General features: G+C 41.5%; 1 protein-coding gene across 2 annotated transcripts; it reads left to right on the plus strand.

Annotated features, from left to right (window-relative positions):
* Nucleotides 1-1,556: 1,556 nt before the first annotated feature.
* Nucleotides 1,557-22,212, plus strand: SLC6A4 (solute carrier family 6 member 4). 2 transcript variants are annotated; one of them, XM_062506842.1, is made up of 14 exons: nucleotides 1,557-1,812; nucleotides 8,573-9,174; nucleotides 9,865-9,999; nucleotides 10,413-10,632; nucleotides 11,029-11,167; nucleotides 11,518-11,652; nucleotides 13,333-13,436; nucleotides 14,107-14,234; nucleotides 14,521-14,633; nucleotides 15,351-15,482; nucleotides 16,488-16,587; nucleotides 16,942-17,042; nucleotides 18,394-18,561; nucleotides 19,224-22,212. In XM_062506842.1, exons 2-14 carry the CDS (start codon nucleotides 8,718-8,720, stop codon nucleotides 19,296-19,298), a joined length of 2,007 nt encoding a protein of 668 aa, XP_062362826.1. In that variant the 5' UTR covers nucleotides 1,557-1,812; nucleotides 8,573-8,717; the 3' UTR covers nucleotides 19,299-22,212. The 2 variants fall into 2 exon arrangements, with proteins under 2 accessions (XP_062362826.1, XP_062362827.1); XM_062506843.1 differs by lacking the exon at nucleotides 1,557-1,812 and adding an exon at nucleotides 6,464-6,600.
* Nucleotides 22,213-22,599: the final 387 nt, after the last annotated feature.

The following is a 22,599-nucleotide window of genomic DNA, read 5'->3' on the forward strand; positions in this document are numbered from 1 at the left end:
TCAAAACAAAAAAAGCCCAACACAACAAAACCAAAACCCAACAACTGCTGCAGAAGACATTAATGAAAAAAACCACCTGAATAAAAAGGCATACAAACCTACTCTGAGTAAAGACTGAGATGGAGAAAAACCTCAGACAAAGGTCACAATCCCCCTAAAATTGTTATAATTTTGGAAAGAGCAGAGGGGCTCTCAGTTGTGAGAATTTGTTTCTTGTAAGAGCATAGAACAAGAGAGTTTGGAAAACCCCTTCCAGTGTGGAAGGGAAATCCAGAGCTGGAAATCCATATGAAAGGGAAGATGCGGATTCCTTGTGCAATCCACCCTCCCAGGAGACTAAAAACGCTCTCTCCAGAGCCCCGGGTCGGATCCACAGCTGGATATTTGCACATTAAAACACTGTGCTGTGACCTCCAGAACAGGTTTAGTGAGTGAAGCATGGCAGGATCTGTCCTTGTCTGGAATAGGACAGAACAGAGGGAAGATTGTGCAGGAATATCTCAGGCAAGGACACAAACTGGTGGGGGTTTTCCTGCCTGCAGCCAAGCGGAGGCGAGCGCATCCAATCCTGATTATTTTGGAAAACAGGACACAGGAGGGAAATCCAGCCCAGCACACAGGAGGTGGGTATTGCTATTTGCGCTAAAACATCAAGGAATTTCTATAGCAGGTGAAGTAAAAAAGCTCAGTTTGAGGAAACAGCCTTAACACAGTGCCCAGGGGAGGGAATGGGGAACAAAACCGATTTCAACGCGTGTCTCTCGTTACTGCAATGCCTGAGCTCTCCTTGAGATGGTGCAGGTGCCTCGCCCTGCCCGCGGCTCTGCCAGGGACCAGGGACAGCACAGCAAAGTGCAAATTACAGCTCTTCAGTTTCCAGTTTATTTTCTTTTCAATTGTTTGGAAGAATTCTCTGAAAATCGGTAACAGCTTACATCAAAGCTGCTGCTGCTCCAACAATCAGCTACTCTTACTTGCCCCTATTCTGCATTTCCACCTTCTTTTCTTTTTTATTTTTTCCTAAATCTGCCACCTAAAGTATGGCATTGACCCGTGATTTATGACCTTTTATAAACAAGTTGTGAAGTGCAGGAAAGAAGAAATCCTTGATGAAAAACACCGGAGGAAAAAAAACCATGTTAGAAGTGGAGGTATTTGGAGTAGTGGTAGGAAAGAAAGAAAGGAAATTACTTGTTGAGCTTATTGAGGCAGCAAAACGCTCATAAAGAATTTGTGCTTCAGGCTTTAAACCAAAACCAAACCTTATTTCTTTATTAAAATAATGCAATTATTCAGCACTTTTCAAAAGAAATTATTCTTTTTTATTGCGATAATATCCCAGTCCTTCCTATCCTCCTGTAAGCTACAGACCCACATATAAATTTAGAATTCACTGACTCCCTCAAAACTTTGTTGTGTCCGTCCTCATCACCACCCTGTTATTTATATTTATAACAACATCCAGCAAAGCTGTCCCTTCCCAGGAAAGCTCCCCTTCCTTCAGCCTCTGCCTTCATTGGATCCTGCTTGCCTGAACAGATCAGAGCAGGCAAATGTAGCCACCCACCTCTAGGAGGAAAACTGAGCTGCAGCCCCGGTGAAACATAAAGTTTATTTGGCAAAAGTGACGCAAAAATTCTTAAAGAGCTCTTTGGCAGCAGATTATCTGGAAATCAGACCATGTGAGGGGGACTGGTGTACAAAAAGCTCCCCAGGATGCTGAGTTGCCCACAGGCTGAAGTAAATGTGGGTGAAAGGGACTCGAGCTTGGATCTCTCCAAGGGCAGCGCTTCGGACCGACCCCAGACACAGGTATGTTATAATTTTGTCTTTACACAGCCACGTCTGAAGCACTTTTATGAAATTCAGACAGACACAGAGACAGCTGCTCCTCAGAGCTGCCCCCCCCTGCAGCAGCAGACACTGGAGTTTCATTAACTTTCCCTCCTCGTTGCCTTCTTTCCACTTCGGTTATAAAATCTGAAACACGAATGACAGGCTAGGTTTTGTTTGTTTTTAAATCAGCTTTTTCTCAAATATTGTCCATCTAACAAAGCTTCGGGGGCAAAAAAGATACCTTGATCTTAGTTTTAGTTTTCCGTGGGTTTCTAAAACTTGTAGTGGCTTTATTTTCTGCTCTTCCATGCTCTGCTCTGTCACGTTCAGGCACTTGTCCAGGAGTTATGAATGCCTGGAGTCAAATGCCTGTAGCAGAACATGTTCTGACAATCTAAACCTAAGAGTTTTGGCAGTCCACATAACTGCATTACAGATGTGAAGTTATTTAAAGCTTACAAAAAAAAAAGCATTAAACTATAAGGAAAAATGAACTAAAGCAGCAGAATCCAAAGGAAAAAGAAGAAAAAATAGGCAATTTAAGCTATTTATTTTGAAAGGGTGAAGTGTGCTTTATTAACCATATTACGTTATATTTTTAAAGGTAAATGGCTCCAGCACAGTAAATTATTGAATTCAATGGGACAGATTTATTACAAGTAATAAATCTTAAGAACATGTCCTATGTATTTATAGTCAATCACGTTTACTGAAAACAACTGGCTTGCTGGGTTAGTTTGCTAAGAAATATGGAGTTTAATTAAGGAATGCAATGCAACTGAATATATAAATAGGCAAGGAAAACATGTTTTGATATGTTAAGAAAGCCTGGGGGAAAAGGGATCAGGCATTTAATGGATTTGGAGACTTGAAAATGTTGTGGCATTTTTTTAATGTGGGTATTAACCAGGGAAGGGCTCAAACACTTGGGCTGCATCTTCTGGTGATTTTGATGGTGAGTTAATCATAATTTTCTTGGAGAATATTTTGCAAACTTCTTATATAGCAAGTGACTGTTGTGACCATTTTCTAATGGGACAAGGTGTGATGAATTTCAGGTGGTTAAAGAAAAACTGCTCAAAACTGAAATTTAATAACAACTCAAAAATATTCCCACACATGGAAATGTGCAGTGTGTTTAAGTTCTTTCCTGCTTTCCTCCATGGAAATATAAATTGCTGAGTTTTCAATGGTAACAGCCTAAAGAAATATTAATTCTGTGTTCTGATCTTACGGTTGAACTCTTTTCACAACTTGTGTGTTTGCAGCTCTGTATCTTATAGAACTGATATAACACAATGAACTCTTGCCTGTAGGATGTTTCATAAAGAACTTGAGTAGAACTTGGAGCCCAAATTCAGGGCTGTAATTTGGAGATAGCCATTAACAAATCCCCTTCAGAGGAACATCATCTGTTACCAAGGGATGGTGCTCCATATATTTAGTGATGTTTGCTGTGTTATACCCTTCCTTCAAGTGTATATAAATAATTGGAGGAAAAATACAAAAGCAATATCATCTCCTCCAAGCTTATCTGTTTCCTTGCACTACACACAGACACTCTCCAGCCAAAAAAAAAAGGCATTTCCCCTCCTCCCCTGTTCTTTAAATGACTGACACCAGTTTGGCAGCATTCCCACTCCAATAAGTGCCTGTCTTCTCAACAGATTTTAAAGGCAAAAAAAAATCTCTCTTTCCTGATGAACTTTTAATTTCAGACTGAGACACGGATAAGATTGCGACGTAAAACTCCCAGTGCAGATTTGTATTTCCCCAAACTGCTGCTTTCTTTTTCTGAAGCATTCTTTTCCCACCTTACCCACGTCCAGCCTCATCTGGGAATACAGGAGTTAATCTCTCCTTGTGCCACTCTTTGGGAAGCAGCCCTTGACTCTCCCATTGTCTCACCAGCAGGGCTTGCAGAGTTCACTCTGCTTTAGTAGGAAGGTGAGGGAGCCCTTGGAAGCCTGCAAATATCCATACAAAGGGTCCATTTTGTCACCTGCATACTCAAAGTTTCCTCTTAAAATACTCCCAGGTCACAGTGCTGTGCCAAAGTAACCAACTTTTGTAACATTTGAAATCACTGGCGCTGGGATCAAACCTGTTACAATTCAATGGATCATTAACTTCAGTGGGTTTTGATCACTCTTTATCAAAATCCAATTCTGAGTCTCTTCAATAAGAAACTAATTTCTAAAAAATATCCCCAAATAAATCAATTTTCTGTTGTGGAGGAATGGTCTAGATGTCACCTTAGATCTGCTTTACACCTAATGTCCCAATTCAGTGGCTCCCAAGTATTTATGGTTATCAGGTTTTGGAATCTGAAATACAAACTGTCACACTTACTAATGAGCTAACAGGAAAGGACATTCTGGGTACTCATTTTTTTTAAGAAATCAGTAAAAGTGAACACATTCAACATCAAAAGGAAGTAATTATTTTTAGCATTATGAACCTAAATATGACTTGTGTATGACACACAGCAGGTAATATTCACAATAATTGAGAGCAATGCAATTTAATTGGCTGAAAAATTTATTTTTTAACATGTCCTCACCGTATGGGGACATCTATTCCATGCTACTTTAATTTAAGGGCTGCTTCTGGTCTGTGCAAACTCAGAGGAAAATCATGAAACCTCTCTGGCTCATTTGTGTCTCAGAGGTGAGAACAGGTCCAGGCAAACAGCACAGCCCTCTCCTGCCTGGGGTGAGTGATTGCTATCTTGTCATACAAACTTCTTGCTTGATATCTGAGATAAAAGTAATGTCCTTGGACTCCTTCCATTTACGCACAACTGCCTGGGTGAGCTGCAAGGTGTCGTGTGAGTCAGGCAGATGTAACTTTACCCATCTTATATTCTTTGTGATAAATGTGAGATTTAGGTCAAGTTAACAGGAATCATCCCAGTGTTTGATTCTGTTTGCCAACACCCTGGGCTGACTCTTCTTCCTGAGGTTCAAAGAGCTTTATTTCCCTGTGAGTGCCTGCGTGTGAAGGGATGGAGGATGGAGGAGCAGTGGAAGGGAAGGTGGGACCTGAGTTTTCCTGTATCCCAGCGAGTGCTGCTCCCCTACTTCCATAGAATTAGCACACGAAACGAGGACCTCATTTGCGTGAAGTGGTATTTCTACAAACCTGCAAATTTTGAAATGGGAGGCACAGGGGGTGGGCGAGTGCCGGGGAAGGTGCTGCGGCCCCACCTCAAACCCAGCACCCTCCCTGTGACTCGAGATTTGCCTCCCTTGCAGCATCTGCTCTTTGCTGCACCTCAACCCCACTGCTTTGCTCTCCCAGACACATTAAAAGCCAATTCTTCCTTTAAAAAGTGCCGAGGGCAGGAAAATCCCGTTGGAAAGAGTTGTTTACTCTGTGGAAGGCGAGGGATTCCCGCAGTGCCAGGAGAGGTCACTGAGAGCCTCCAGAAATAAACAGGAGCTGCTCCATCACTGGAGCAGGAGGAACCGGGCTCCAGGCCAGGGATGCTCCTCGAGGATTGTGGCGGTACAGGGGAAAGAGCAGGATTTGTGCATCAAGGAATATGCAGGGATTTTACACCTGCACTGTTGGTTCAAGTTCTTCTCCGTGTAGGAGATAAATAAATACGATTTAATTAATGTTTGGCTGATGTGAACTGCGTTGGTGGCTGCAGCCAAGCGTGTGGGAACACATGTTTTCAATTATCCATCCAAATGTTTTCAACAAAGCTGCAGAGGACTCCAGGGTCACTCCTCTTTAGTCACACTTGGCTCAGGGAGGGTGACATTCCCAGGGCTGGCACCTTCCACGTGCTCCTGGACGGAGCTGTCCTGCAGAACAACCCCAGCTCGGGGCACCAGAGCCTCCCAGAGGAGCAGAGTCACGTCTGCCAAACACAGATCGAAAGGAAACTAAAGCACAGAGCTCTGTCTTCTTCCCCTTTTTATCTCCCCTTTTCTCCTGCAGCTAATTAGGGGTGATAAGGAGCCAAGGTGCAGTTACATAACCTTTGCAACAGCTCGGACTGAAAACAGAAAAAAACCTGATTTCTGAGATCATTGCTGTCATCATTCAAACACCTGAATTAGGGATCTGTGCACAGAAGAAGTGGAGGCTGAGGTGGGCAAAGTCCTTCACTACTGGGGACATTTTTCCCTGGATATCTTCCCTGGTGTCCAAGCATATTTCCCAACCCCAAGAGCTCTCTCTGCAGCTCTTTGCACTCTTTGTAGTGCTCACAATGCCTTCAAGTAGTTTTTTCCTTAATTTGTAGAAAAGCAAAGAAAAATGTACATTCTCCCACATTTTGATGGTGTAATGAAATAATCTGAAACTATTCTGTTTGCACGTGCCAACTATGCCCCTGTGAACTCCACTGTGTACCCGTGGACTTCATCACTCCAGAGATTTCCCAGGACAGCTGACATGCTGTAATTCTTGCTCAGAAATAAATAGTTCAGATTTCAGCTGAAGCCCCTGAAAATTCCCATGTAATTTTGCATATTTGAGGCTCGAACTACTGAAAATTCCACCAAAGTATTTCAAATAATGTGATGATTTTTTTTTTATTCCTGTGGTGTGCAGAAAAACAGGAGAAGGAATTGAGGTCTGGATTGACAATGATCCTGGTTGTCACAGATCTTGGAAATCAACAATACACTCTTTGACCTCCCCTCAGTAAAGAAAGCACTGAAAAATGCATGGAAATAAAGTGTTTTACAAACACGGTGAGAGTTTAAGCCTCAGATATGGAAAAATCAGTCCCATGAGATAATGCAGGTAAATCAACATCCTTTACTGTGTTCCCATTTATGGGTGAGAGGTGTAAAGTCCAGAAGGGCTCAGGTTACTTTTCCATATTCCCACCTGGTATTTGCCATGCTCTACAAGGGGAGGATTGGCTGTGACCTTCCCTTGGATTCCTATGTGGCCACCAAGGCTGTTTCCATCTCCATAACCTCTTTTGGGACATTTGGAAGGTTTTGGACTCCAAAGGCATTCAGGTTTTATAGTCCTGCAGGTAAAAGAGATCCTCCTGTTCTTTGCCCTGGTGTTTTTCTCTGGAACTCTGAAGATGTTTCAATATTTGTGGATGATTAATTAATGGCAGCAAAGAACTTGCTCTTGTAAGAATTCACATTAATGATGCATTGCTTGCTGTATGACAAAAAAAAAGGAGATCATTTGGATAGAGGTAGAATGTAAGCCTGGAGAACTAAAGATTTCTGAAAGTTATAAGCAACGTTTTCAAGTGACTTTTATCTCAAAACCATCCTCTTGTTAGCTCTGCAGCTCAATAACTTTCCTTCTCTTTCTGCTTGCACTGAGAAATGTTTAGAAAAGATTCAACAAACTGTCTTTGCAAAAACGTGGAAAGCTGGGAAAAACTTGAGTTTTAATAGCTCTGATAATCAGCAAATTCTAGAAATAAGCAAATCATATCCTTCTCTGCTTTAGTTTTTCCTGCAGTTAAAAATGCAAATGCTTATTTTTTTTTCTGCTAGGATGTGACAATGACAGTTACTACCATGATAAAATGTTTTGAAAAGGAAAAAATTAGATGTAATAATTTAAACTTGGCATAGTGTAGATTGTGTGACTCTTTGCTAGCGATAAAGCAGGGTTACTGCCCTGGGGAATTTACAGCACAGGGGATCAGCTCCTGTGCCAAGGTTTTGTTGGGTAAAGGCAGCTGGGTGTTTACATTACCTGAACAAATCAGCAGAAAGCAAAACATGACGTGCTCACAGAATCACAACTCCTTCTCTGTTACCTTTGTTCTGCAGGATAAGTTAACTGTGCTATACTTTATTTCAGGATGGTTTATTTCCCTTGGATTCTGTTTTTAGCACACATGAAGAGGGCAGAGGAGCCAGGGATCCTCCCAGTGCCTGTTCTTTTTTGCTGGCAGTGGGCAGGGGCACAGGAGTAGTGCCCACCACCCTTCCCTGGGCTGGAACCATAGTGTCAGCAGATCCAAACAGAATGAAAGATGCTTTTATTTGCCCAGGGAGTCAGATAAAACTGGGGACAAGTTTTGTCCTTTAGACTCACATGTTGGTTCTTAATCAGAGAATAAAATTGAAATTTATGACCTCTTCTTCTTGTTATTAGTGTTGACTGAGCCTATGAAGTTAGTTGATGCAAAACCACTGAGATTTAAATACTTTTCTAAAGTTTCATTTAAGCCTTTTACATCTGCTGCTAAACAGAGCAGACATGGTGGGATTTCTGAAGAAAGGTAGTAATGAAGTATAATTTTTATATCCGTGGTTATCCCATATTTGTTTAATGAATTCTTTCCCCCTCATACTGGGTGAATCTAGAGATTGCCACAAGACAAGTGGATGAGTTGCAGGATGAACTTAGGAAAATGAAAATAAAAGTCCCACTAAACTCTGCCCTCAGTTTGTAAACTGGGAGTCCAGCAGTGTTGAGAGGAGAAGGTGACAGGGGACACCAGAAGACAGCAGGACTGTGACTGGGTGTGAGGTGTCCAGCAGTGCACAAAGTCCAGCAGATCCTCCTGAGAGGGAACACCAGGAACAACAGGTTCTGCTGTCAAAGAGGATGATTTCTTGCTGCCTTTGTCTGGACAAAATCCCAGATTATCTGCTCCATGATTCACACTGCATGCTGTGATGGTTAATTACTTCTGTATTTTAATCACAGATTCTTCTGGCTGTAACTTGAAAATTGCTAGCACCAGTAAAGCTTGTAATGGATTTTTCAACTCTTTTTCATTTCTTAGATGGTGCTTGTGCCTTGAATCTGATGGATTTAATTATGGAAGAGGAATTCTAAAAGTGCTGGGAACAAAGGTGTGGGAAGACAGAACCCAAAGGAACCCTGTGGTGCTGCCTGTCTGCAAGTGACCAGAACAAATCTCATTAAAAATGGAAAAAAAGGCCACGAGCAATGAGACAGAGCCCCTGACTTCCAAGAAGGATGTCTCAGGATGTAGCAAAGGAGAAGATTGTAAAGAGAACGGACTTCTGGTCAGGAACCCTAAATCTGCCTTACGGCTGGTGGAGGATGGCAACAAAATCCTCCCGAGCCAGGGGGATAAAGGGGAGGCAGCTCAGATCTCAAATGGTTATTCAGGGGTTCAGAGCTCAGTTCCCTGCAATGGAGAGGTGGAGGATGCCCAGGGCACGGCCCCAGCAGCCACCACCACCACCACCACCACCACATCCACCACCTGTGGGGCTGAAGCTCAGCAGCAGCTGATGGAGCTGGAGGACAGGGAGACCTGGAGTAAAAAAATGGACTTTCTCCTCTCTGTCATTGGATATGCAGTGGATCTGGGAAATGTGTGGAGATTTCCTTATATCTGCTATCAGAATGGAGGAGGTCAGTGCTCACTCCTGTTCATTGTTCATTAATGCTGAATTTCTTGGTTTATAAATGGATGATTTAGTGACTTCTAAAATATCATGTGTAACAAATGACCAAGGAGAAATTATTTACTGAAAAACCTAAATACTGGGATAGGATAATGACAGAAAAGCTGTTTAGCGCAGCACAAGTAGAAGCTTAGAACCAGGTAGGTGCAGACCCAAACTCCAACACCTCAATCCCTTTCCTAAGGAGCATTTTAAAATCTGATAAACCAACATGTCTAAAACAACTCATCAGGAAGGCTGGGTCTTTGACTCACTGACATAAGAGACAAAATATAAATCTAAAATCTAATGAAGGAGATCTTAGAATGGACTTCTGTCTCTCTGACGCAACAAAGGCATTTGATTGGAGAAATTAGTAATTTTATCTGTAGCCCATCTCACAGCTGTGAGAGTCAGTGGAGTCTTGGTGAATCCTGTATTGCAGAAATGTGAGAAGTTTGAGCTGAGTGCTGCTTCTTGTTCACATTGCTGGGCAGTTGCTCTTACGAGGAATCCCACGGTAATTAAGAGGTGTGTTGGCTAGGGAGGGGATATGCATTTTCCCTGTGGAATAAAATGAACTCCTGTTTATGGAGGGCTGGTACTGTTGGAAGAGAAGTCTGTGAAGAGTTACAATCATTTGCTTTCTCTCTTGCAGGAGCATTCCTCATTCCTTACACAATCATGGCCCTCTTCGGAGGGATTCCTCTCTTCTATATGGAATTAGCACTAGGACAGTACCACAGGAATGGCTGTATTTCCATTTGGAGAAAAATATGTCCTATATTCAAAGGTAACAAAGGGAAATTGAACTTTCTGAATAACTGGAAAATTTTCCAATGAAGGTGACATTTATATCCTCATCTACTCTTGTTCCCAGTGCTGTAGCTCTGATCTTGTATTTTTATTTACTGAGACTGCAATATGCCTATTCTTAAATTACAGAAATTTAGGAACACATAGAAAATATCTCTTTATAAGCATGATCTATCTTGATTAAGGATGCTTTGCTGGAATCAGAGTATTTCTGAAGTCACAAGAAAGGCCAGAGCTGTTAACATTTGGGAGGCTTTGTGTTCCTCCTGCAGAGCTGCCTTAGACAGTTACTAAAGGTAGCTGATGTGATAACCAATTCCTTTTCTCTTTTTTTTCTTTTTTTGCCTAAAACTTACACTGACTGAATGCAATTATTTCCTGCCTCTCCAGGAATTGGCTTTGCCATCTGTATCATAGATCTTTACGTAGCCTCCTACTACAACACCATCATGGCTTGGGCTTTTTACTACCTCATCTCCTCCTTCACGGCGGAGCTGCCCTGGACCAGCTGCACAAACCCCTGGAACACAGGAAACTGCACCAACTACTTCAGCAAGGACAATGTCAGCTGGTCCCTGCACTCCATCTCACCTGCAGAAGAATTTTATACGTAAGTGCATGTAAGTGAGGATGGTGGTGGCAGCCAAACTGCTGGAACACCAGCAAGATATTCCTCAGAGGGCAGCAGGGCTGATTTTTGATGACACACTCTTCAAATCACTGGATTCTTGTAGGGAGTGTAAGCTTAGGGTGCATGGGGGGTGCTCTGTGTTTTAGCAGCCTCCCAGTCGATGTCTGCTGCCACTTATCATCACTGGTGTACCATTAATAAAACTTTTAATTAAAATAAAATGAATCTGAAATGCCACGACTTTGAAGGCTGCTTATCACGATCTCAAGATTCCTTGTAATGCGTAGACCACAGTATGGTTCTGTTAACTGCAGGTTTAATGTAAGCATTTGTTTTTAAAAAGTATCTCTACTGTGTTTTCCTTTCCTCCTGCAGCCGCCAGGTTCTGCAGGTGCACAGGTCCAATGGGCTGGATGACCTGGGGGGCATCAGCTGGCAACTGACCCTCTGCTTGCTGTTAATCTTCACCATTGTGTACTTCAGCATCTGGAAAGGGGTCAAAACATCTGGCAAGGTGAAAGCAAAAGCAAGACACATCAACTTGGCAGTTCTACCTGAGTCAATTAACTGTCAGGGGATCAGCTCAGGTTGTTTTCATGGCAGGGATTATGGGCTGATGTATTTGGGGAGCACTCACTGTACAGTGACTGCAACTCTTATCCAAGCAATAAAGAACAAAAATAAGTGACACCACTGTTCTCTGGGCAGGAACAACCCTTCCAGGGAAAGGCAAACTGCCTGTTTACAGACCTGCAGAGACACTCATGAAGATGCTGTAAATGCTATGAGATATGATTAACTAATTCTTATTACCCCTGTTAACTTTCTGCCCATGGCAAACGCTCTCACCGTGTTCCCTCACAGGTGGTTTGGGTGACTGCCACGTTCCCTTACATCATCCTCTTCATCCTGCTCGTGAGAGGTGCAACTTTGCCTGGGGCTTGGAGAGGTGTCCTCTACTACTTGAAACCTGACTGGCAGAAACTCCTGGCCACTGAGGTAAAAAAATCTTTATAGAAGGGTAGAGATTTGCTTTCAGCCTAATCTGTGTATCACCATAGATACACAGAGCATGACTGAACAGATATCATAGCATGGACTTAAAAGTTTGAGCCCGTGTTTTTTCCATAATTATAGAGAATTTTAGAGTCCACCCTCAATTTAGCTTGAACTAAAGGCAGAGCTTCCATACAGTGATTGAACAGAATGAGTGATGTGATTAGAAGAAAACAAGTGACCACTTTTTCACTGGGAAAATGGTGACCAGGCTGACACTGAGAGAGAAGCTGTGAGCATTTCTATACTGCAACAAAATCCTTCCCCTGTGAGAGTCACACCGAGCAAACTGAATTTATTAAACCCTAACAAGTGGTGGAGCTGCAGTTTTTTTGCTTAAGGGGACGAGTACAGCCCTACAGTGTCCACAGCTGCCCCTATTTAAATAGTGCAGGTTACTGGAGCAGAAACTTCTATCTCCATCCTGTAACAAGCTTTGGCAGATGAGCCCATGGACACCAACTAAACCCTGACCCAGTAATTCATGTAAGTGCCTATGGAGGAGGAATAAATCAGTCAGGCCTGCATCCACCACCAAAATTTGAAAGGAAAGCAGGAATGAGGACAAACTGAGCTAACCAACAAAGCCCAGGCCCTCCAGTATCTGATCCAGCCTTGAACTCTGTGGATTACAAGCAATGCATGAGGCTCAAGGCTGTGCTCACTCCACTGCCTGTGAAAGTGTCTGGTGAGGAGGGTGATGGAAAAACCCCAAAGCAATAAATACTACAAACACGAAGATTAAAAAATTCCAATGTTTGCAAGTCTGCTGTTGCCCAGCTGATATGGAGAGTTTTGAATGAAGAGGAAATGAAAAGACACCAGTCTCTGATAAAGCAGCATCTCCAATAAGGAACCACATCTTCTGAAAAAGCAATAAAGGGCATTGACATTGTATTGGGTGTATCTGGAGTGAGGACAGCAGATTGCAATCTGTGTGCTGGGTGATGACAGAGCTCTGTCTGGGTGATACAGGATGTCCTCACATGATGGGAGAGAATATTAGAAATGAGTTGTAATGAACTCCATGTTTCAATCAAAAGAGAATAAACAAATGAAGACTTTCACCTTCAGAAAGAGAGCTGATATTGTACTTTAGAAAATTACTCATTAGGGCTGTGGCCACTTTTCAAGTACAACACACTTTTCGCAACAAGATCATCACACTTGCATCTGTCACAGCTACAACAAAGCTAAATTGAGCCCCAAGAACCAGAATTGCATCCACACAATCCATTCATGGATTTCCATAAATCTAGGAAAAGTCTACCCAGCCTGGAGGACATATTGCCAAACACAGGACTGTTCCACAGCACACAGAGTTTGGAGGAAGATTTGGAAGACTTCAAAATCATGGGTAGAAAGCTCTCTATACACTGAAAAAAAAACCTTAAAATTATTACAGGCAATCCACTGAATTAATCTAAGATGCTGTCAGAAGTTCAACTGCCACAATAGGTCTGCAACAAACATTCATATTTCAACATCTCTCTCAGCAGTGTGTTAGACCAGGACTAGGACACAGTGAAACACCCTTTTGTAGACCTAAGTGATATTCTGAACATGCCAAACTCATTCAATCTGTTTCATGTCATGTTTTTCTTGGCCTTCAATATTTTTCAGGTTTGGGTGGATGCAGCAGCTCAGATTTTTTTCTCCCTGGGACCAGGTTTTGGGGTCCTGTTGGCTTATGCCAGCTACAACAAATTCCACAACAACTGCTACCAGTGAGTTCTACCTTATTCTATAAGTAAAATTCAGTTAAATATATAACTGCAGGTATTTATGTAAAAGAAACAGGGTGCTGGTGAAAAGCACTAAATTGTCAGACCTGTGTACATAGAAATCAGAAGTGAAAACAGAGCAATCTAAAGCATTTCTCCTCTGTTGCCTGCCTTAAAGTAAGATAATTTTTACTAATTACAGCAAGAGGTCTAAAATGTAGAAACCTGCCACAACAAAATGGACCAAAGCCCTGCCAAACTATCACATTGTAGTTATTTAATCTCAGTAGTCAGTTAGGAAGTAACCTGATCGTCTTGAGCAGAAAGGAAATTTATGGTTTTTCCTTGTTACCTAAAAAAAATCTATTTCTAACTTCTAAAATAAAATTCTCAATTCTTTAATATTCACATAGTAATTTCTATTCTTTCAAAATGTCAGGATACAGCCAGCATTTAATCAAGTGGCAGACTGATGTTACAGCATCTGTACAGATCTGAGAAGAAAGAGTAGTCATGGGTTGTTGAGGTTTTTTCCTCTTTCTTTCAAATCTGCTGTTTTTTCCTTGTGTTCCCCTAGTTTTCTAGGGGGTCTGTCTAGATCGTAGACCAAGAGGTTGTAAACCCTTTCTAGCAGGTGCAGATTCCCTGATGAGAGCTAGGTTTTCTGTTGCAGAGATGCTCTGGTCACCAGCACCGTGAACTGTTTGACCAGCTTTGTGTCTGGGTTTGTCATCTTCACCGTGCTGGGATACATGGCTGAGATGAGGAATGAAGACGTGTCAGAGGTTGCCAAAGACACTGGTAGGTTAACATTTCATGCACATCTCAAACTGTTTCTAAGATAGGATATATTTGTATATGTACTTCTAGATCGAGAGCAGCCCGAATGATGAGAAATATTTAGTATATTATCCACGATGCTGACTTTATTGGGCACTGTTATACAGCACAGCTAAAAAATTAGCCCATAAATACCACATACAAAAGCCAGATTTGCAGTTTCACAGATGTGGAGAAGATTTCCCCTGCACAGCCTGTCCTTCCCTCAGCAGCACAGGCTAACAATGATCCCAACTCTCTGCTGCAGGGCCCAGCCTGCTCTTCATCACCTACGCAGAGGCCATTGCAAACATGCCAGCTTCCACCTTCTTTGCCATCATCTTCTTCCTGATGCTGCTCACGCTGGGGTTAGACAGCACGGTGAGTAGGCAGCAGGGGAGACCCTCGGGGCACAGCCTGAGCCCCTCAGGAGCCACAGAAACAGAATTACAAACCCTGCACTGAAGGGTTTGCAGCAGGTGCCTTCTGCAAGACAGCAACTGTTACTCCGGTTTTTATCTGAATAGGTTTAAATATAATCAAGTGATTTGTCACTGTCACGCCGTGACAATTAATAAGACCCTGAAATACAAGCAAAGCACTTGATTTATACACTCCTGGTTGAATGCAGCCTCCCAGGCTCTTTTCTTGATTGTAAATTTACAAAGCAATTATGAAAATCTGGAGGTTTTTTTACCACAAATTGGATTTAAAAGGTGGGAACTGGAGTTAAACTAAAAATTGTCATGAGTCTGGTTTTACAGGTGGAGGATCAGCTCCTTCCAGCAGGGCTGAACTCAGCTGATTTCAGTTTTGGTCCTACTGAACCACCTCCTATTTCTCCACATCCTGGTGCCTGTAGCACAGGATTGCCTTTGGACCACGGTGCATTCCCACAGATACTCAAACACTAAATCCTCACCCTAAAGAGTTTAAAAAAAGTTAGGAGGAAAGCCTTGTCTAAAAACCCCACACCAACTCTACAGCAGAACAAAACACCAGTGTTTCAATGCTGCAACACTCCTTTAAGCACTCAAACATACTTTTAAGCAGGTAACACTGCCCTTTATTTTCCAGTGATTTTTCCATGCTTTTCAGTTTGCAGGACTAGAGGGAGTGATTACTGGAGTCCTGGATGAATTCCCACATGTCTGGGGCAAACGCAGGGAATTGTTTGTCCTTGGTCTGACCATTGTTTGCTTTTTGGGGTCGCTGGCAACCCTAACGTTTGTGAGTATTTCACCTACCCTCAGCCTCCCTCACTGGCACTTTCCTGCCAATGACACTTTGGAGAGGGTAGTAATATTCAGATTGAACCTCCCACCTGTTTTATGCATTAGAAATCTATTATTTGGAATAAATGTGAATGGTATTTCACTAGGAAATATGTTTCAAAATGATCCTACTGCAATTCATGATATGCTGCACATCATAAATTATGCTGTTCATCAGTCAGCAGAAAACCAGCCACATTTTTTATGTGGTTTATATCTTGTTCCCAAAAGTACCATGTTTAATAATAACATAAATAGTTATTATAATCTTCACAATGTGTAAAATGTACTTTGAATTAAAAAAAATAAAAATCTAGTAATGGATTTCCTGGATCTTCCTCATTGTTTCAAGGCAGAAATCATCATTAGTCACATCAAATAGTTCCCGTGGGGCTTGTGGATTTCATTCTCACAACAAGCAATTTTTGAATAATGAGTGTAATGATCATAAGGGAAAAAGAAAGAAATACTTGGCTTTCCTGTCATGTTTCACTCCACTTGCTCATTTATGTGTAACTTCCTTCTTATGTGAAGTGTTTGCTGTAAAGGACGCTGAGTTCCTCTGCAAGAGGTCTCCTCCTTCATGGTTCTAGATCCCAAATAGAAAGAAACCAAAGTAACACTTTATTTGCTGTTCAGTAGCTAAGATCCCTGGCGGAGAAAGTAGAGGGCATGCAAAAAGCCATTCTGTCAAATCCCCTTTGCTCACTAAAATCCAGCCAGAAATGCCAGCAGATTTTAGCTTCTCTGCATGGCAGTCCCCCAGGTGAGGGGTGTCCACAGAGAGTGCAGCTCACCAGGGTTTCCCTGGCAGAAACAGCCCCACAGTGACAGAACTGGGTGAATTTCCCACTTGTGAAGGCTCTGCTCCAGGCAAAGGCAGTGCCAACAGCAGCAGGGCAGGATTGCCATCCCTGGATCCTGGGGACACTGATCTCTTTTTTTTGGATCTCTTTTCCAGGGAGGAGCATATGTGGTGAAGCTGTTTGAAGAATATGCCACGGGTCCAGCTGTCCTGACTGTTGTGTTCCTGGAGGCAGTGGCTGTGTCCTGGTTCTATGGTACCTCCAAACACCCCTGACCCAAACTCCTGAGCTCCTGCAGCTCAGCATTGCCTCAGTTTCTGCAGACAAGATCACCCATGTTTCCAGAAGAAAGTTTACAAAAACTTTTTACAAACTCAGTGATAACTAAATCAGTGAGAATTAGTATTAATTGCTCTCTGACAGAAGTACACAGGAATCTAAAAGTAACAGGAGGTATAATTCACAATAGTTAAGGATTTAGTAAAATTAAGTTATAGGTCTTCTGGGATAGATTCTGAATTTACTTGCTGGGCATAAAAAAGTGTTGAGTATCTACTTAAGAGAAACTTAGACCTGCTGTCATCCCTCTCCTCCCACTTGTCTCCACAGGCATCACCCAGTTTTGCAACGATGTGAAAGAAATGCTGGGCTCTGCCCCAGGCTGGTACTGGCGAGTTTGCTGGGTTGCAATTAGTCCCCTCTTCCTTCTGGTGAGTTTTCTTTAGAGCTTTTTCTTTCCAGCACCAAGAAAATCATCACTGAACAATGCAGCTCCTTAGACTTCTAAAAGCTTAATTCTCTTGTGAAGTTCTTTAGTAACAACTTTTGTTAAACCAAAAAGGCTCAATTAGTGAAAAACCCAACACAATGCTGCAAGGTCTTGTTACTAAATCACAGTTTTAAGGATTTTTGTAGCTGAATTAGCTGAATAAGTCTGGGTTCTGAATAACTCCCCCCCTGCCCTCTGCTAAACAAATTGACTTTGTTTTGTTGCCTTATGTTTACCCCAGAAAAATGTAGCAATAAACGCTGATGAAACATACTGTCAGAGGAAGAAAACTAAGATAAGCAAATACACTGCCTCAGCAACTACTGACGGACAACTTTAGAATATTCCACTTAAAATTTAGAGCAATTAATTACAACCATTATAAATCTATAATTCAGAACTGGAAATACTGTCCCAATGTTTGACTTGGCAGCGTTATTAATAATATTTGAACATAAAGTGTTCATTTCCTGATTCAAAATTAGTTCATGCTATCTTTTATTCTGACTGGCCTTAGTGGGAGCAGAGCAGGTCAAGATGGAGTTTATGAAGCACAGAGCGTAGATTTAAGACCTACAGAGTGAATTCAAAACACAAAATGATCAAGGCATAATTAACAGACTTTCATTTTATTGCCCCTTAGAAAGATGTCTATAAATAAACATATCAGACTGCAGTTATTGTTATACTTCTGTTCTTTGTGTAGTCTTAAACCAGCAAAATAAACAGAGAAGCACAGAGCTCTGGGGATGTGGTTACCAGACAGAGCTATTTGCATTCCTTATGGAAACTAACCTAAAATAAGGAAACTCAGGATGCAGGATGTCATTTTTGCATGGAAGTTTTGCTGGTAAATCCTGAGCTTCTTATGATACTCTGGAAAAAACAGTCAGAGATCCTTCCTAGGACAGTTACAAATATTATTCCTGTAATATTCAACCAGAAGTATTTGTTGTTTCCTAAGGAATTATTCAGTCATGAATGATATGCTCAGGAAAATGACCCAACAGCAGTAACTGAGCTGACATTTTTTCCTTTTCCTGTTCTGACAGAGAGCAGTGTAGTGTGGAGAGCATCTTCTTTGGAAGGATCCTTTTGGTCTCTGTTTTGTGATTTGTTGTTGATTTGTTTTAAATCTATACTCAGGTAATTTAGGATTTTTTTCAGTGTCAACATATTTTTGAGTCCTACTAATTTTCTATTTATTTCAGTGCTATGCTGGAGCATGGAGTTCCCCAAAGTGTGCGCCATCAAAATCCACATATTCACACTTTCCCCTTTTCCTCTTTCAGTTCGTCACTTGCAGCTTTCTGTCCAACCCTCCTGACCTGAGGCTTTTTGATTATGATTATCCCTACTGGACCACAGTTGTGGGTTACTGCATAGGAACCTCCTCCATCATCTTCATTCCCATCTACATGATCTATCGCTTGGTCATCACCCCAGGGACACTTAAGGAGGTATCCCTGATGCTCTGTTGCTTCTGTTTGACTGTTAGGAAGGAAGTGATTCCTAAAAATATCCGTGTTCCTGAATTGTCTTTTCCCATTCTCAAAAATCTCCCCAGTTCCTATCGAGGCAGCTGAAATTCTTATAAAATGTTGCATCAAGTAATTTTTTTAAGCTCTGATGAACTGGAGAGTCTTCCTAAAATTCATCCCAGGCACTCAAAATCCCCCAGACAGCAAATGAGGCAGTGAAAGGCTGGTTTCCTGGTGTGATTCTGTAAAGAAAACTTGTTTTTCTCTCACACACTTAGTAAGATTTCTCTGCCGTAAATCTCTAATCACAGTTCTAAGATTTCTTCTAAGTTCAAACAAATATCAGTTCGTGAAGAATGTTTAGTTGGCTCAGAGTATCCGAGTAAAGTGCAAAGTCCTAAAGCATTAATATGACATCTGCCAAGCTTTGATTCCAATTATATTACAAATAATTTTTAAAATCCTGCTGTGTACTTCTACAGCACTTTCCATCTTCATAGTGCTAACAGAGACCTGAAACACTCTTAAGTAGTTCAAGAGGTATAAGTCATACTTTATTATTAATCTCTTTCTAAATGTCTGACATGTTATGTATTGCCTTTAAAGTGAATCAGTTTCTAATACTGATTTCTTTCCAACAGCGTATTCTGAAAAGCATTACTCCAGAAACAGCTACAGAAATTCCCTTTGGAGACATCCGCATGAATGCAGTATAAGCTAACCTGGTTCTAGGAGAGGGAAGAGGAGCACAAAACGTCACTTTCCCCACCCTCTCCCCACAAAGAACCACCTTTCCAGCTGAGACAACAAACGGAGTTTTCCACGGAGGCTGCACCACTGGCACCATTCACAAAGGTGATGCCTCCAGCACGTTTATCCAAGCAATTCAAACATCTACTGTGCACTTCCAAGCAGGCAGAACTGAGCACTCACTCTGGAACAGGAGGGAACATCCCTGCTCCGGGAGTGGCACCGAGTGCCTGCAGCAGCCCCTCCAGGACGAGCAAGGCAAGGCAGGATTAGGTGTAGACCCCCAGTGTGTGGCAGTGCTCCTGTATCTCCTCCCTCCGTGTGATCGTTCCTACCGGGCAATGTCGTATTCGCTTCTAAGGTTCTCTACTTGCTTCAACTACATGGGAAAACGCACAAATATTTCTGATAGCCATACATTACTCGAGTAACGCAGGGGGTTATATACTAGGAAGTTCCCTAGGTTTGTGGTGGAGTAGACAGAGGGAGAGGAAAAATGCTGAGCAGCACAGCTCTGCACACATCAGCACACACAGCTGATAGCATTGGCCTTCTCATTTCCTCTGGTTTGTAGGTGGTAACAATTTCTACTGTTTCTCGCATTCAAAAAAATTAGAAAAACACTTCTTGTGATGTTTGAGGCTTCACTTTCCTTTAGACCCAATCGAGCCACAAAAACTCATCATGAGTTACTTGACGAGCACTTAAGTTACCAGCACTTACTGTACTGTTTCCATAACCAATCATTATCGTGGCAGACCTACAGAAACTACAGACCAACAATGAACCTTTTTCAGTTCTGATGCCAGAAAGTGCAATCTTAAAGACCTCTCTCTCTGCTTCACTTCCCTTTTTTTTTACAGTTAATTTCACACCTAAAATTTGCTGGAGCTGGTGGGTTTTTCCTCCTCTTTCCTAGCACACAAGTAAAATTTAGAACAATCCTTTTGGCTGGCTGACAGAAATACTTTTACAACTATCCAAACCTACTTTGAAGGTTTAGTAGCTCATATTATAAGGGGACTGCATTGGGTTTTCAAGCTGAAGAAGAAAAGGAGAGGAATTTTTGTTTTCTTAGCAAGAAGCTGAGTAGAGTTCAGCAGGATTGACTCTCATCAGAACAAATGATATTAAATTTCAAGGCACTGACACACAAATTAAACCCCATGTCCACACTAAGCTCTTGACATGACATGCACACACGTGCTCCCCAAATGCAGCTGCCCTGGTCCTTGGAGGACACAAGTTCTGCTGCAGTGGAAGTGCAGACAAACACAAGCAGGCATCATCCATGTACAAACTTGCATTGTATTTTTACTCTGGCACATAGATTGTGAGGAAAGAAAAATAAAATAGAGGTTGAAAGTCTCTTTTGTATCCCTTTGCTAACGTTGCCAAGGTTCCCTGTGCAGCCAGAGCACGGGGCATTAAGGAGCCTGTTGGAGTTTACCTGGGAATGAAGCACTTGCCAGGTGAGAGGAAAGCAGGGATGTTGTGTTTGCCTTGTGAAAATATTTCCATCACCTCTGCCAAAGTTTTCCCCCTTTGTGTACCTGGAGAAAGGCCTCTTCCACTTCCTCTTCCACTCTGGATAATGATTTGAGTTCACCCGAGTCTCAATCTGAGCTTCCAATGAGGAAATAACTTAAGAGGGACAAAGACTGTTCTTTCAGAACTAGACTCCTAAACTGCTTTTAAAAAGGGAATATGTTCTTTAATTGCCACTAGAAAAACATAATAAATCTGTCTTACTGGACAGTCACTCACGAGAAATAAGTTTTGTAGCTTATGCCTCAAGTGTATTTGAAACCTACTTCCAAAAATTAAATTTTATGAGTTCATTAACTCAAAAATTACACATGAAATGTCAATGTAAGATGAATGAGGTACTTGTATGTATCCATCAGCAATGTGTGGGAAATAAAGGAGAAAACCCTACCCTGTTTTTTCCCTCTTCAGACAGGTGTTCAGTTAAAAAAAAAAATTCTAACTTTAAAGACACTGACATAGGACAGACATTGGCTCACTGGGAGGTTTCTGAGAGATTTCACAAGAAATATCACATTTTCTAGTGAATTAAGTCAGCCAGGAAGTCCTAATAGTAACACAAGCCCTGCAACAGCTGAAGCATGAGAACAATGTTCTCTGAGTCCTGAGATACTGAGAGAGGATGAAAACTCTTAGAATTATTTGAAGATACAAAAAGCAATGTAGATTAAAAAGGCTTTTTCTCTTCCTGAATAACACAAAGATAAAATACATCCATGTTTTCATTCTATAAATGCTGAACTTGAAAGGTAGTTTTGTCTTCATTAATTTTTTGTTACAAGGTGTACTGGTTTGAGTATCTTATTATGGTAAGTCCATTTTTTAGTATTTCTATTTAGCTGAGTGGTTGAAATATTGAGAAATTGATTTATTTATACAATTTTTTCCCTTTTACACCCATTTGAAAACATGTAAAGTAACCAAAATTTATCAGGTAGCTCAGCAAGTAGCCATATCTTAAACACTGGTTTTGTATAAAAACTACTTATATTGATGCCAAGTGAGCTGCACTGCAGTTACAAAGTGTTTCGAGGCAAAAAAATTCCTTCTCTTCAGCTCATCTTCCACTCATCTACCGCAAGTATATCCTACCCTCTGTTCTGAACAGTGAAAAGAAAGTCATGAGACTGGTAAATTAGGACCATCTTTGCCTTTTGAAGAGAATTAAACTGGAGTTTTAGCTGTACAGAACTAAGTATTCCCTCCAACTTGTACATGATGCACCTGTATTAATTTATGCAGCTGTTTAGTTACAAGTGTTGCAAGCTGATTGTAAGTCATCAGTATGTGCCTTGTACTGTAAACTGTTACTGTAATAAATTTAATATTCATAAATCATCTGCAGATGTCTCTTGTGCCTCTCTCTTCTGGGAAGAGCAAAGATAAAAATCTCAATTCTAGGTAACAGCAGACTATCTAGTCCAGTTTACAATGCCAACAAGGCCTCTGACAAAAAGCAGAGGATTCCCTTCAGTGTTTGAAACCTGGCCCACTGCTAAACACTTTCATTCCATTCCAACAGAAGAACCAAAGCTCATTACAGTTGTTTACAGACAACAGCAAAAACCAAACTGCTCCACATTAGAGTATGTGCTTAACTACTTGATTAGCTGACATATAAAACTCATTCCAAGCCTTTATAAAGTGACAGCATTGCAATTAATTTCACTCACACTTTGTCTCATTGCTCAGTCTGCTCAACAAATTTTTAGGGAAACA

The sequence above is a fragment of the Cinclus cinclus genome, chromosome 22 (assembly GCF_963662255.1).
Source record: "Cinclus cinclus chromosome 22, bCinCin1.1, whole genome shotgun sequence".
In the NCBI taxonomy this organism is placed as follows: Eukaryota; Metazoa; Chordata; class Aves; order Passeriformes; family Cinclidae; genus Cinclus; species Cinclus cinclus.

Coding starts and splice junctions, on each gene's coding strand:
- SLC6A4 (XM_062506842.1), top strand. CDS start 8,718: ATGGAAAAAAAGGCCACGAGCAATGAGACAGAGCCCCTGACTTCCAAG. Junction 10,000..10,412: donor AATATGTCCTATATTCAAAG/GTAACAAAGGGA, acceptor CTGCCTCTCCAG/GAATTGGCTTTGCCATCTGT. Junction 10,633..11,028: donor CCTGCAGAAGAATTTTATAC/GTAAGTGCATGT, acceptor TTCCTCCTGCAG/CCGCCAGGTTCTGCAGGTGC.